The following is a 16863-nucleotide window of genomic DNA, read 5'->3' as shown; positions in this document are numbered from 1 at the left end:
CTTTCAATAGTATTGTAAAACTGGTATGGGAGAACGTCGCTGTTCTAAATTTTTACCAAATTTATTTATTCAACCATTGACTGGCATAAAACATGTAACGTACCACACTTATATTGTATTGTCGGCGAATTACAATAAATAACAAAACAAAATTGTACCTACTCAAATTAAATATACTTATTGGGTATGTTTTTGAAATAATATATGTGAATGTAAAGATAATAATAAATCTATATAAAAAAATATTATTCAACTATATAACAACAGCAAATGTCCATTTTCAATGGTTAATATTTAATAACAAAAGAGATCGACAATAAGATAAGAATAGTAAAAGATATCTGAGGATGACAATCGTTCATATTGTTTGAATGTAATGGTACAGGCAGCAAATGACTGAATATTGCTAATATCCTAACAATAAAAATGGATTATTCTTTACAAAAATGTGGATTATTGTTACAATATAATTATTAATGCTAAAATTCGTTTTACAATGTGTCAAGTATTTATAGATAATTGATTGATAAAATTCTATTATAATATGCGCTCATTTCAATTTTGTAAGCACAATAAGTCATAGTACATTCCCTTTTTCTCAATAAGTTCAGTGTGCGTGCCACTTTCAGCGACGATTCCTCGATTAACTACGCAAATTACGTCGGCATCTTTGATTGTGGATAGTCGATGGGCTATCAAAATACACGTTCGGCCTGCCTTGGCTTCGTCGAGGGCAGCTTGTACGATCTGCAATGTAAAGCATTAAGTTTTGATTCCTCGCGTAGACATGTAATGCGACAAACATTCATGCAATTGCTTTGTACTCGATGAGTAAAGGATAGTTTTATCGGGGATATTTATGTATTGATTGGTAGGATATTTTATGAAGGATCGCGGGGGAAATAGGGCAGGTTCTTCTTCTTTTTTTTCTTTGCCCCCCCCCCTACCCCCTCCCCCACCCCCCTCCCCTCCCCTCCCCCTACCCTCTCATTCCATTTATTATTAGAGAGTCTTGGACGAAAGAGACATACGATGTGAAAGGAAGAGTTAAAAATTGGTGAATTTTCTCAATATTCTCATCTATGAGAGCAGTAGTATCTTCGTAAGGACATAATGTCGAAACAGAAGCTTAAGTCCTTCCATCGAAGTCCAACGTAAAGGGGCAAATTAGAAGGAAAAAAAAAATACAAAGTTCTTTGTAAATAAACGACTAAGGGATATATCTGTATTTTATTTAATACATAGCTGAAATCATTCGTTATTCAAATTAATGCCGCTTTTAAATAAAAACGATTAAGAAGTTATTTTAAATGAGAAAGCAATGTTAAACAGGGACACGTTAGAATTCAAATGAAAGAATTGCCATTCGTGTAAAGTACCTGCTCGCTCTCGGAATCGAGAGCGGATGTAGCTTCGTCGAGTAGTAAAATCTTAGGATTTCTAAGGAGAGCCCTGGCAATGGCTATCCTTTGCTTCTGGCCACCCGATAATTGAGTTCCACGATCACCTAATATTGTTTCGTATCCAAGTGGCAACGACGACACGAAATTGTGTATGTTGGCTTTTCTCGCAGTGTCGATGATTTCGGACATCGGCACCTCGCGCTCGTTGTCTCCGTAAGCAATATTTTCCGCGATTGTGCGCGCGAATAATGTTGGCTCTTGAGATACTAGACCAAGTTGCTTTCGTAGCTTCGATTGATTCACACTTTTTATGTCCACGTCACTGAGTTCCTGTTACATAAGAAATATTAAGGTTGACGTATTCCACGGCTGAGTTAATTTAGGCTTATGGAGAAACGATTTGTCGATCGATCACCAGGCGAATCAATAGATTTTCAGTTTAATAAGCTTGATTGTCATTTAACGCAATGGACGTTCATTAGACATTCAAGCGATGTCTTCATTATTTCAATTTATTTTATGATGAAAAAGTCCGAATTATTTCCGTCGTAATGTGCGCACTCGATCGTTACAACTTTGTCGATTTAGAAAATATTTTATCGTAAATAATTTATTGTCAGTCACGGCTTAATCGACTTTTTAATTATTCATTTTCAAATTTATTCATCCGTAATGTTAATCCATAGTGACTGATAGCATTTAGACATGAAATTTGTAGTATTTTGGTATGAAAAATCTGAATGCAATGGCTAGCATAATAACAGTATTTAAATAATCGTTAAAGAAGCAGTGTTGTTAAGAAAATTGTCGTTGAACAAGAAAATAATCACCAACAAGGGCAATTTGAAAACTCGTGTCATTCCTTGTCATATACGTAGATTTTATAATTGTTCTTAAAGGCAATTATACTCACTATGATACCGGAATTAGGATCATAAAATCGCTCGATCAACTGCACTATCGTACTTTTACCGCAACCGCTAGTACCAATGAGAGCAATTGTTAAGCCACTGGGAACACTAAGCTCCAAATCGTTCAGAACTTTAATTCCCGGTCTGGTTGAGTATTCAAACGTCACTTTCTTGTATTGTACATTTGCATTCGAGACCTAAAGAGTAAGGCATAATATTATTATTATCATGACACTCGCTCAGTTTCATTGGAAAGTACCGAGGGCAAATATCGTTTGTAAAATAGTTCGATTGCCTCTTATAAATTGCCCTCGACTTTCCACTCTGTCCACGTTAGCGATAAAATGAATTTTCAACTAAAATAATACCCATTGGTCCGAAGACGATGATGCTGAATCTTGAATTTTAGCTTTACGCTCTAATAGATTTATAATCTGTTTGGCGGCTATTAAGCCTTTTTGTAAATTAGGCGCAAAAGCTGAAGCATTAGCGATCATAACCGTGCCCATTATCAAAGCTTGTGACACTCTGAAAAATATAACGAGTCATGTAGGTATTATATATCGTTCTCATCTCGTCACCACGAGATACGATAAACAAAAAATAATACTAATAATCGAGGCATTAACTGCCTGCATTAATCGCTGCATAAAAGTCATAAAATTAATTAATCCTGAGGCTTAAGTTGAATTGTAAATAAAATGCTTGATAATCACTTGAAAACATTGGCGTAGAACAGGCCATTGAATTTTATGAGATATCCTCCATAGTAACTGCAGGCGGCGTAAGCAAAAAGACTAATTGATCGTGCCAAGCCGAAGACAAGACCTCGGAAATGTGTGTTTCGTATCCCGAGCTTCAAACAAGGTATCATGGCGTTTTCGTAATACCGATAGAAAGTGTCCTCTCTGCAAAGACTTATCACTGTGCGGATGTTGCTGACCGCCTCCACAGCGATCTTTGTGACATATCAAATGTAAAGCATTGTACAACGTTTATTTACAAAATGAAGAATATATAAGAAAAGTTTATAGTTAATCGATGGGTCGACTGTTTATTTAAAATGTTGTGTATTGGTATTGACAACAACAACAACAACAAAGACAACAACAACGACAACAACAACAACAACAAAGAAAAAATAAAGAAAAAAGAAATAGAAACAGCGTTAATTCAATGAGAGTGCGAAGAAATGAAAGAGATTTGTAAGTGAATGGTTTGGATAATTAAGTAGTCGTAGTAGTAGTAGTCGTAGTAGTAGTAGTAGTAGTAGTAGTAGTAGTAGTAGTAGTAGTAGTAGTAGTAGTAGTAGTAGTAGTAGTAGTAGTAGTAGTAGTAGTAGTAGTAGTAGTAGTAGTAGTAGTAGTAGTAGTAGTAGTAGTAGTAGTAGTAGTAGTAGTAGTAGTAGTAGTAGTAGTAGTAGTAGTAGTAGTAGTAGTAGTAGTAGTAGTAGTAGTAGTAGTAGTAGTAGAAGAAGATCAACGATACGGACACTTAATAACTATGGCTCTATCCTCTCTTTGCCACTATAGCATATGGTAACGAGTTCCCGACGTAAATCACTTATGAAGATACCAATGAGGATGTGCGCAATTAAGCTTCCTATACCTCTATTAACCGTCATTACCATCCAGATCATTATTACTTACAGTGATTGCAATGACGTAAGAAGGCTATCGAACGCTTTCAAAATATCTCAGATCCAAGTTCTTTAAACGGTTTAATGCAGATTTGTCAGGGGTGCAGTACTGACCTCTACAAACAAATATTCTCTCGAAATAATTCGAAAGACGGCAATTCGCGTCTAGACAATCGCGGACTTTCATAAAAAGTTTCTCACAATAGAGTGGCAAAACTTTTGTCTCTACTCGAGATACGCAAGTAGAACGAATCAATGATAAGTAATATCGAATCACATTGTATTTGGTGACAGATTTTTAATTATATTGTATAGCCGATGTTAATGGTTCTGATAGTAGCTGTAATATAAATTCTCTCAGCTTCTATTAAAAGCATCGAAGAAATGTTTAATAATTGCGCACTTCTCAATAATTACAAACCGTAAGATCTTATTAAATATGTATTGAAGGATAGTAGAGGGACGGAAATAGGCTACGATAAAGTAAATAATTGGTATTAAATATGACTTAACAGAGGTCGATAGGAAGTAGTGGATTATTTGCCGAGTGCATTCGAAAGACAATGTAAATGTAAATTTGTAACGAGCGAGAAAGAGAGGAAAATGATGTATGCGCTTAAGTAAATTTGTAAATATTCAACAACAATGATAACAAACTATTTAATTAACTGTATATTTTAATAGTCTTAACTATTCGATTACGTATTACAAATACGTAAAACATTTTCGAATCATTGCGTTGCTTACAAATTGAATAATTCGAGCTTTTAGCCGTAATGGTTTGAAATATGTATACCCAGCGTTTCGCTCCGGAGTTTTTCTTTTCTTAGTACAGTATTTTTAGTTATACAGTATGTTTAATGTCGTTATAATAAAAAAAATACTATTAATTAGTTTATTAAAATACTAAGGCTAGTATTTTTGAGATATAAGCTATACATTCATCGATTAAATGGTAGATATTTTATTTGAAACGAAGTTTAAAAATGGTATGCATATTCTTTTTAATTTATCCAAAGAACTTGATTTCATGAAGGTAAAGAAAAATCAGATTACCACAAAGCATCGTAATTAGTCGCGTTGGAAATTTATTTGTAAAGAAATTTCAGAAAATCCGTTAAATCGAATTATTTTATGATTCTTACGCACATTAATCCGACGATGATAATTTTATCGTTCGACCTTCGAAAAGTTAAAAATTCACTTACACCTATAAATACTTTAGTACTTGAGATTCTTTTTTTTTTTCTTTTCTTTTTGTTAACCTCGGATATAGAATGGATGCTCTAATCGAGCCAATTAACAGATAGTTTTGCATAATCCGTTTGCATAATAACGTTCGACTGTTAAAAAAGAATATTAAATAAATATTTTAGTGATCGAGTCGTGATAAAAAAAAAAAAAAAAAGCTTTGCAAGCAAGTGCATGAAATTTGATAATTTCGCGGTGATTCAATTTGGGTGGAGAGGAGGAGTTCGATACCTTGGTGGAGGAGCCGAGGGAGCTATGATAGTTGAGCGTCTCCATCTTGAAAAGAAGACCCTGGAAGTAAGTGATAAACAAAATTATGGGAATGAAAGATATGCCGAGGAGACCGAGACGCCACTCGTAATATATGGCCAGGCCGATGGAGAGGCTTATGGTGCTGCAGGATTGAACGATGGTCCCGATGCGCTGGCCGATGGCACCCTGGACCGCAGTAGCATCCGTGGAGAGCTTGGAGCAGAGGGACCCAGTGCCGTTGGCCGGTTCGTCGTACCAGGCGATTTCCTGGCGCAACATCGCCTCGAACATGAGTCCACGTAGCCGCATCGTCAGCTTCTCTCCGGAGATGCGGAACAGATATACCTAAGGTACTACGTATTAATCTCTTTTTGCAAAAAATCTCTTTGAGCTCCTGGCAATGGTGGTCGATTCGGGATTTACTCCTTATTATGCAAACGACGTTTCAATTTATTAATGCTTTAGTCAATTAATACATAGCAGGTATATTAATGTAATGCAATGTAATGTCAGGTGGGGGTAATAACGTTAGAAGCTTATTTATATGAAACATTGGGTGTAAGAACCTGTACTCGCAAAAAACTATCGCACGCGTAAATTCAAATGTAATATGTTCAAATATGTTTGTTAATTCTATTTTTCTGTGCAATGATTAAAATCATCGGGAAAAATATATTATTTGGAATACGAGTACGTCGATTGCCCTTACAAGCCAAATATTTAATTAATGACCTGATTGTAATTCGAGTAAGAATAAATTGATCGTGGTCGAGCTGACATACGAGTAAGGAATGTATGTGTAATTAATTCGATTCCTCATTATTATATTATTAAAGTACAAAACTATTTTGAATTTATTGATTGAAATTTATTAGTTTGCGTATTAGCGAGTGATTTAAGATAGTTCGACGAATTTTATAAAATTTTTCGTCTTATCAATGTATTAATAAGCTCTCGAGATATCAATAACAAAATATTACTTTAATATTCTTCATTTAATAAATAAGACAATATTTTGGTCATAAATGTTTGTTCGTACTACAATCGATTATCAGTCGCGGCATTCAGAATGTCTCTTAATGCGTTAAAAGTAAACAAAAATACGATAGGAATAAGATTAATTTCTTTATTCATTTTTCTCAGGCTTCGTCCAACGATTTAATATTTAGTAGAGGGTGATCCGATAATAAAATAAATAACGATTACAAAATTTCGTGATGAAATTTAATTTCTAATCTTTAATTCCGTTTTATTAATCAATATTGCATTTAAAAAATCTAAGACTAACATTTCTCAAACAAATATAATAAATATATATATATATATATATATATATAAATTTCTTATTTAAGTAAGCTAAATTATTTATTTAATTGATTTTAATTTTCAAGTCACATTTCGTGGAATAAATATCGACTGACTATGAACGTAAACATGAATATTATTTTATAATAGAAGAAAAAGATAAATAATTAATGTGCTTATTGAGCTTTTAGGAACTAATTAGGAACTTGTAGAAAACATTTTCTGAATCCTCAAACTGTACTTGATTATTAGTTAATTTTTTATTATATAATAATTATTATAAATATATTCATAATTACGATCAAAATTTTCAGATCTTATATACAATATATTTTGTAATTTTGAAACGTTGTATTTATTATAATTCATATTTCAATTCTTCCAATAGTATGAAAGTTATAAATGATTATGTAATAAACTATTATATAATGTATATATATATATATATATTTTTTTTTTATTGTGATATTATTTCTTTTCTTTATAAATTAATTATTAAAATGCAATTGTTTTATTTTAATTTATTAAACAGCATATAGCTTAACATTTTTGTCTTTATAGATTTAACGTAAGCTATTGTCTGATCCAATATACGGTTTTATAATTTAATAATAATAATAACAATAACCGTGTTAATAAGTCAAATAACAATATAAATACTGCTAATTGATACAGACATTCGCTTAAAAATTATCCAATTAAATTTATCGAATTAACGACTAATTACATATCAAAATATGTATTATAAACATTTAATAAGGTAATTGTCCCGATATTCGCAACAATACTGACCAAAAAAAAAACATTACATTAAATTTAGAAGTCTCATGAATTTACATACCTGAATAAAACTTGTGCTTCCTACAATGATACCAGTAAGAATAAAATAAAGGCAATAAATATTGGTATTTGACCGAACTACATCCGGATCGGGCTCTGATAGTACCTGAACAATAAATTTAAATATTTGTCGTAAAATTGAATGGAAAAAAAAAAAACATTATATTTAATTACTTACACCAATAACATCGCCAAAAAGTACAGAAAATAATGGCATGGAACATCCCGATATAGCTGCCATTATACATGCAATGACATTGTACGGTAATTCTTTCCTATTTAATTGTAAAACTCTTGCGGTTGAGACACTTGGCTCCGTTACGATCGGCTTTTCTTCATTCGTCACCTACATTACATGCAAATAATTATATAGTGTTTATTTGATATTTATCAATTCCAATAATGGTATTATTAACAAATATACTTCGGAGTTTTTAATAATCGTTTCAAGTTGTTCGTCTTCGTCAAGCTGATCTGTCTGATCATTATTTTCACTGCTCTCAGTAAAATCTGACACCTGAATCGATTATATTAGATATTATTTATAATTTAAAGCCTATCAATCTAAATAAGAATATATTGCATTATGAATTTGTACCACCTGCGCAGTAACAAGAGAATAATAGTGTCCCTTTTGCTCCATTAAATCGTCGTGTTTACCTTCTTCAACGACACTCCCATCGGACATTACAATTATTTTATCTGCCCCTCTTATGGTTGTTAATCTATGCGCGACGATAATTGTCGTTCTACCCTTGTGAACCTATATAAGCAAATAAAAGATAATAAAACTTTCAATATTAATGTTACATTATATTACTATTCCAGTTTTAACTTCTTTTTTATTCATTAGTTTTCAAAATTAGTTTAAATCCCAAATTGGCAAAGTAAAGGAAAATATAGAAGCATATAGTATTTTCCAGCAATAGAAATAATAATAATAATGATATAATTAGATAGGAAAAATTAAAGAAGACGAAAATAAATCGAGTCACCGGTAGGAAATTTTGATAAGATTTCCAAAGTCTTTTGTTTATCTATTACATAATAAATGAAGTAAAAAAATATTTTTATTCTTCACCTTATCGAGAGCAGCTTGAACTTTCGATTCGCTGTGAGTATCAAGAGCTGATGTTGCCTCATCTAAAAGTAAGATATTTGGATTTCTAATCAACGCTCTTGCAATGGCAATTCTTTGCTTTTGCCCTCCAGATAATTGCGTTCCTTTTTCTCCAACGATAGTTTCATATTTCTATAAATACGTATGAAAATACATTAAAAAATAAGCTCGACTTGGATATGAAGGTCGAAACAATGCTCTTTATATTTTATACAATTTAATTGAAGCGAAATTCAAATAACGAATTTCGATGGGTAGTAGACAAATACAATAAAAGCAAGAAGAGAAAAAAGTCATTACAGTCTTTAAAGGCTTTAAGAGAATAGAAAAGCAAGAGTTAAATAAATAAAAGTGTAAACGAGCATTGAACAGGTGAATTCGATAAAATTATGACTCTCGGATATTGTTATCTATAATTAACGTTTTTCAATAAAAATCTTTGTTAAAACTTGTTATTAAATTATTAAGAAAAATACGATTAAGATGAATAATAAGAGAACCATGTGTCGGAGAGAGAGAGATAGATAGAGAGAGAGAGAGAGAGAGAGAGAGAGAGAGAGAGAGAGAGAGAGCGTGAAAGAAATTAATCTATGAATACAAATAAATAAGTTTCTGAAATATGAGGGAAAGAAAAAAAAATAAAAGCTTAACACTCTGGATTCGTAACTTGAATGAAAAATAAGCAAATGTAAATTACCTTAATTGAAAATAAAAGTAAATAACTGTGAAAAGCAGTAATAAGTGTGCAATGCGCAAACAGGATAAAAAAAAATGAATGCAATTTTATTGATAATTTAACGGTAAATAATAAAGCTTAGTAAAGTAATTAATGGATCTGCGCAATGCATTTTGATATATTGTTATTAAATTTTGCTATTAATTACAGTATTTAATTATATTGAAAATGAATGACAACGTAACGTTCAAGTCTAAGTGTTTAGAAAAATCGGAGAAGATTAAAACCAATGTAATGTATATAGATATAAGAAAAGAACGAAAAAGTATGGAAATTGAAAAATTGCTTCAATTGGTCGGGTGACGAGCACATTGACGTTACTAAATTAAAGTAAGGAATATGAGCGTAGAATTCGAAATCCTACCAATAATAACTTTTACAATCACGTGAAAGAATCAATTCAAATTTTCACGCAAATCTTACATTTGGTAATTTCATGATAAAATCGTGTGCGTTCGCTTCTTTAGCTGCGAGAATCATTTTTTCCGTAGAGGCGTCAAGATCTCCGAATCGAATATTTTCAGCGATCGTTGTATCGAAAAGCACCGGCTCTTGTCCCACTATTCCAAAGCAACTTCTCAGCCACTTGATATTTAGATCTTTCAAATCATAACCGTCCAATAGAATCTATAAATGTTAATAAATTGTGAATAAAGTCCTGGAAATGCATTGGCAATAATAAGTTTATCCTTAAATCATACACCTGTCCTTCATTAGTATCGTAAAATCGTTGAAGTAGCTGGATACACGTAGATTTTCCACATCCTGAGCTGCCGACCAAGGCAACCGTTTCACCCTTTTTAACGGAAAAGCTTAAATTTTTCAATACCTGTTCGAATTAAAAATCTTTATGAATACATACGTATGTGGCATTTGCATTAGAAACATTAAAGCTCGATATAACGCTTTAAAAATCTGCCCTAATAATTAATAATTCCCTTATTTAAGCATAAACAGCCATTTTAATGATAAAACACGTTTACAGTTGCAAAAAATTAGATGTACGTAGGAGGTACGCGGTAAATTGAGAAGAAGTAAAACTTAATCGATAAAATCATTAACCTTGGAATCGGCTCTCGATGGATACTCGAAAGAAACATTTTTGAATTCAATCGAGCCGACAATGTCGGTTGGCTTCAGTCCGGTGCTCTCCAAACTATCAATCTTAGGCTTTCTTTTAATAATCGAGAAAACCTTGGCTGCTGCTGCTTTGGAGATGCCGAAGGCTTCGAGGTGAGACGATGCCGCTCCCAGATTAATGGAGCCCATCATTATGCTGAAGAATACCTTTATTCAAAACGGGCGATTTTATATTCAGCAATTGGCTTATAAGCATTTTCAATCAACAAATAATACTTATTCTGCTTGCGTGCGAGCTAGAGATAGTGAGAGGTAGTGAGAGGTAGTGAGAGGTAGTGAGAGGTAGTGAGAGAGAGAGAGAGGGAGAGAGAGAGAGAGAGAGACATATTTATTTTTTTTAATTTGGTCACCACCAAAAGTTGGAAAGTTTGCGCGCACAACGTGACGCAGCACTCGCTCAGCATTCAAAAATTTAATCAGCGAAATAAAAAAGGTGAGGCGCTCGATTAATGAAGCTACTTTCAAGTTATGCGTAATTCACCTATTGGCAAAGGCGCGGACGAGGCCACGAGATTGGACAGTGACGTTGACCTATCGGTAATTTACTCTAAGAGTGAGAGTATCTTAGACGCGGCGGCCAAGAGATTTTCGCGAAAGATTCGAAGGCTCTTTTGTTGTCATTTTAAGCCGGCACGTGCACGTCAAGTGTTGGCCGTTTATTCGTTGTCCCTATCAGTGGATGTCGTTTTCTTATAAAATTCGCAAAAACCATAGTGGCTTGCGTTCTAATTTGACGATAATTAATATTCTCTAGCCCATTTGCAATTTGATTTATCCTACCTTTTGTTGTAAGTAGGACTAGGATCACTCGGCATCAAATCGCTTATTGGCTTCGCTAATCAGTGACGTCTCATTGCGTCAACTAATTTTACGTTTATTGATTCTTAATGTCGAAACGTGGATAATCATAAGTATATAAATACATCAGACTATGTCTAAAACATTTTTATTTCAATATAGAGAACTCTAATGTTCAATAATAAGATTTTTCATGATAAATATTATTAAATTGACTTTTATTGAATAAGAAGTGGAGAACACACCAAATGACTTGTCAAGATTTCGAAGAAACGTAGCGTTTAAAATTGGTAAAAAAAAAAAAAAAAAAAAAAAAAAAACCCACGAATACAAGAACTAAACTAATTTCAATAATTATCTAATAATATTCAATTTTAATAATTTCGCAAAAATAATATTGATACAACAATTTAAGAAATAAATTATTTTTATTCGAAGAATTAAGCTATTTAAGCGAATATATGATATCGTGTGAATCTATTAAAAGCTATTTGCATTTTCATGATAAATATTATTAAATTGACTTTTATTGAATAAGAAGTGGAGAACACACCAAATGACTTGTCAAGATTTCGAAGAAACGTAGTTTTGGAAACGAAAAAAAAAAAAAAAAAAAAAAAAAAAAAAAATCTCCTCGATGTTATAAAACTTCTTAAAATTTGCAACTTTAGCGTATGTTATACTTAATCGTACACTTGTCAAATACGCGTCATTTTTTTTTTTTTTTTTTTTTTTTTTTTTTTAACGAGTCACAGGCGCACCTACGCACAATGTACTACATACAGATAAATAAAATTTAACAGTGTGTAGGTGATTAATCGGTCGATTTCACATCTAATTATTTAAAAATTTAAGACTTATGATAACTATTAGGTATTCGCGTATGGGCAATGGAAATTCTGAAGCTAATGAATAGTTGAATGAACAGTCGGAGATCTCTCTCATTGTTTCGAATATAAGAATAAATTATAATACGTTAATTATTTATAATTTCAACGAGGCTGTTAATTGTATTAACACAAACTTATAATGCACAAGGTTTTCATGCAAATCAATGCCTTTCCGTTCAAATCCATCAGATTTCCGAGTAAATTTTTGTTAATTTCAGATTTACCAGACAATAATATACGTCGAGTAATACGTGCTCTCTACATTAAGTTTACCGAGAGCTTATCGATCGTATTGGTACGTGTTTTTTTTTTTTTAGATCAAGTTTCCGTCAAATATCCAAATATTAATTAAGAAGCAAATGAAAATAAATTTATTTGATTATAAATGTAGCTTTATTAAATACATTAACTTATATATATATATATATATATATATATATATATGTACATCGAAGCCAATCGATGCCTAATATTTAGTTAAACACATTAATCGTTTAATTATTATGGATATATCAGTAATATAATAATTATACTATTGCAATTAGTGCGTGAGTGTGCGAATTTCAGTTAGTAGATACACGCGTATGCGTTGAGTATTGAGTATTGAGGGATATATTATACGAATAAATTCACGTTATGATGATGATGATGATGATGATGATGATGATGATGATGATGATGATGATGATGATGATGATGATGATGATGATGATGATGATGATGATGATGATGATGATGATGATGATGATGATGATGATGATGATGATGATGATGATGATGATGATGATGATGATGATGATGATGATGATGATGATGATGATGATAATAATAATAATAATGATGATGATAATAATAATGCTATAAAAATTATTTCCGGTCCAGACAGTATAATTGTACGTGAATAAATCATATTTTATAAATTTTAAGGATTGGTGTGCTTGTTGAAAGATGTCGATTAAAATATTATGAAATTTAATGATATAATTTTAGTAGAAATTCTAATAGAAATTTTTTAATAGAAGACAAATTAGTAAATAAACTTTCGAAATTTTAATTCAACTATAATTGTAATATAAATTTTATAATACAATGGGTGTTTAAGACACGTATACGCAGGCACAACTTTGTATCTATGACTTTGAAATTAATTCGAATTTATTTATTGTTTTGTAGGCAAAAAGATGAAAAGAAACAGACGTTCGATGATACAGTGCCATTTTTAAAATTGGTAAGAATTTACATCTTTAATTGATAATATAATTAATAAGTAAGCGAAATCGGTTACATAGATACCGTATAAGCCATTTTCGACGATAAAAATTCTTGTTTAAATTCTTTCTTAAAGAAATTATTTATTTTATATCATTGAGATAATATACGCTTAAGGCGTGATTCGCCTTAACGGGGGAAAAAAAAAGAAGAAAAAAAAAGAAAAGAAAAAAACGAAAAAAAAAAAAAACAAAAAAAAACACGTATAAAAATAGATATCGGCCGTATTTATTAATTAATCTGTAACGTTATTAGGATAATTTAAAGTTCCGTAATTCATTTCGTTATATTGTAATTTTGCTGCTTGTTTATGATTTTCTATTACACAGTAATAATCGAGATTAATAGAAAAGATTTTTCTACGTCTACTTATCAATTCTAAATCATCGATCGTATCGATTGCTTAGCACTTTTGTAAATTACTGACGATACCAAGTTATTGTCCTAATGTCCATTAAAATCGTCAACGATAAATTTGATTGCAATGCATATTCTTACATTACAAATACGATAATTTGGAATCCTCTAGAAGGCCAAAATTTCAATTAGACGGAATTCGTTGCTTGAAAAAATAAAAAACTTCTCAATCATTAAACGTAAATTAAAGCATTCGTTTTTTAATAATTCAAGGGTTCATGGAATATTCTTATGCCATCAGTTTCAGTTTGCAACAGGATTGGAAAAGTTTTTGATGTATATCGGTGTGCTTTGCTGTATCGTCTCTGGCTTGACGGTTCCGGCAAATATTTATATCTTTGGAAATCTAGTGGGCTCGATGATATCGGCCGAAATGGGCAACGTGAGTCTCGAAAATATGAACATTATGAACAGTACGGACGAAACGAAAGAATATCTTATGAATGCTGTGACAGACTTCGCCCTTGGCAATACCATAATCGCCGTTATACTATTGGTATTCAGTTACTTTGGCATTATGATATTTAATTATACAGCTATCAAGCAGACTTTCAGAATCAGAAATATGTATTTGCGATCGATATTACATCAGGACATATCGTGGTATGATCTGACGAAAAGCGGAGAGGTCGCGAGTAGATTGACAGAGTAAGTTGTATTTGAATAGTTATTATGATTATTTGTTCGCCTACCAATCCAATGGCTAAGCGCATTAATAAAAATTAATAAATTGAAAAAATTAATAAAAAGCCAAATTTATAATATATATCACTTTTTTTTTATAGTAAATAAACACTATTTCTTATATATTATAAATTTGGCTTTTTATTAATTTTTTCAATTTATTAATTTTTATTAATGCGCTTAGCCATTGGATTGGTAGGCGAACAAATAATCATAATAACTATTCAAATACAACTTACTCTGTCAATCTACTCGCGACCTCTCCGCTTTTCGTCAGATCATACCACGATATGTCCTGATGTAATATCGATCGCAAATACATATTTCTGATTCTGAAAGTCTGCTTGATAGCTGTATAATTAAATATCATAATGCCAAAGTAACTGAATACCAATAGTATAACGGCGATTATGGTATTGCCAAGGGCGAAGTCTGTCACAGCATTCATAAGATATTCTTTCGTTTCGTCCGTACTGTTCATAATGTTCATATTTTCGAGACTCACGTTGCCCATTTCGGCCGATATCATCGAGCCCACTAGATTTCCAAAGATATAAATATTTGCCGGAACCGTCAAGCCAGAGACGATACAGCAAAGCACACCGATATACATCAAAAACTTTTCCAATCCTGTTGCAAACTGAAACTGATGGCATAAGAATATTCCATGAACCCTTGAATTATTAAAAAACGAATGCTTTAATTTACGTTTAATGATTGAGAAGTTTTTTATTTTTTCAAGCAACGAATTCCGTCTAATTGAAATTTTGGCCTTCTAGAGGATTCCAAATTATCGTATTTGTAATGTAAGAATATGCATTGCAATCAAATTTATCGTTGACGATTTTAATGGACATTAGGACAATAACTTGGTATCGTCAGTAATTTACAAAAGTGCTAAGCAATCGATACGATCGATGATTTAGAATTGATAAGTAGACGTAGAAAAATCTTTTCTATTAATCTCGATTATTACTGTGTAATAGAAAATCATAAACAAGCAGCAAAATTACAATATAACGAAATGAATTACGGAACTTTAAATTATCCTAATAACGTTACAGATTAATTAATAAATACGGCCGATATCTATTTTTATACGTGTTTTTTTTTGTTTTTTTTTTTTTTCGTTTTTTTCTTTTCTTTTTTTTTCTTCTTTTTTTTTCCCCCGTTAAGGCGAATCACGCCTTAAGCGTATATTATCTCAATGATATAAAATAAATAATTTCTTTAAGAAAGAATTTAAACAAGAATTTTTATCGTCGAAAATGGCTTATACGGTATCTATGTAACCGATTTCGCTTACTTATTAATTATATTATCAATTAAAGATGTAAATTCTTACCAATTTTAAAAATGGCACTGTATCATCGAACGTCTGTTTCTTTTCATCTTTTTGCCTACAAAACAATAAATAAATTCGAATTAATTTCAAAGTCATAGATACAAAGTTGTGCCTGCGTATACGTGTCTTAAACACCCATTGTATTATAAAATTTATATTACAATTATAGTTGAATTAAAATTTCGAAAGTTTATTTACTAATTTGTCTTCTATTAAAAAATTTCTATTAGAATTTCTACTAAAATTATATCATTAAATTTCATAATATTTTAATCGACATCTTTCAACAAGCACACCAATCCTTAAAATTTATAAAATATGATTTATTCACGTACAATTATACTGTCTGGACCGGAAATAATTTTTATAGCATTATTATTATCATCATCATTATTATTATTATTATCATCATCATCATCATCATCATCATTATTATTATTATTATTATTATTATTATTATTATTATTATTATTATTGCGTTTGCGTTTGATGTTCGACGTATTCATAATACCAAAGTGTAATGTAGTATATTGTAATTGTATCTAATCTTGTATAATTTACAGTTCGAAGAAATATTTGCCAATAAAAGGATAAATTCAAACATTTGATTTATCGACCAATTATATTTATTACATTACTATTGGAATGCATAAATTTTAATTAATACTGGCAATCATCGTTGTAATAAAAAAAAAAATATATATATATATATATGAATCTTACTGTTCTGTCGTTGAATTACTTTTTCCCTCGACGTTCTTATCTTCTTTATAATTATCGATGAATTTTATAGTATTTTGTAACACTCCCGAGCCACTTATATTTGTTGGTATAATAAGTTTTAAATTTTTATGGTTCTTCAT

The 16863-nt window shown here is 31.2% G+C and overlaps 1 protein-coding gene across 1 annotated transcript; it reads right to left on the bottom strand.

The window, feature by feature from the left end:
• Positions 1 to 405: 405 nt before the first annotated feature.
• On the bottom strand, positions 406 to 16863 carry Mdr49 (Multi drug resistance 49). The gene is made up of 17 exons (XM_011496751.1): positions 16724 to 16863; positions 16001 to 16055; positions 14894 to 15301; positions 10520 to 10744; positions 10161 to 10286; positions 9881 to 10084; positions 8683 to 8853; positions 8203 to 8364; positions 8026 to 8118; positions 7780 to 7947; positions 7603 to 7707; positions 5436 to 5801; positions 3031 to 3272; positions 2683 to 2842; positions 2317 to 2511; positions 1380 to 1733; positions 406 to 747 (listed from the first exon to the last, which is right to left on the bottom strand). The coding sequence occupies exons 1-17, from the start codon at positions 16861 to 16863 to the stop codon at positions 556 to 558; spliced, it is 3366 nt and encodes a 1121-aa protein (XP_011495053.1). The 3' UTR covers positions 406 to 555.

The sequence above is a fragment of the Ceratosolen solmsi genome, unplaced genomic scaffold, assembly GCF_000503995.2.
Source record: "Ceratosolen solmsi marchali unplaced genomic scaffold, CerSol_1.0 scaffold29, whole genome shotgun sequence".
In the NCBI taxonomy this organism is placed as follows: Eukaryota; Metazoa; Arthropoda; class Insecta; order Hymenoptera; family Agaonidae; genus Ceratosolen; species Ceratosolen solmsi.
The sequence above is the reverse complement of the archived record's forward strand: the minus strand, read 5'-3'. Positions and strand labels throughout refer to the sequence as shown.

Excerpts from the sequence above, each read along its gene's own strand:
- Mdr49 (XM_011496751.1), bottom strand. The coding sequence starts at position 16,863 with ATGAAGAACCATAAAAATTTAAAACTTATTATACCAACAAATATAAGT. Across the intron at positions 10,745-14,893 it reads TCGCGAGTAGATTGACAGAG|GTATTCTTCAGCATAATGAT; the intron begins TAAGTTGTATTT and ends TTTTGAATAAAG. Across the intron at positions 748-1,379 it reads TCGATTCCGAGAGCGAGCAG|ATCGTACAAGCTGCCCTCGA; the intron begins GTACTTTACACG and ends TTTACATTGCAG.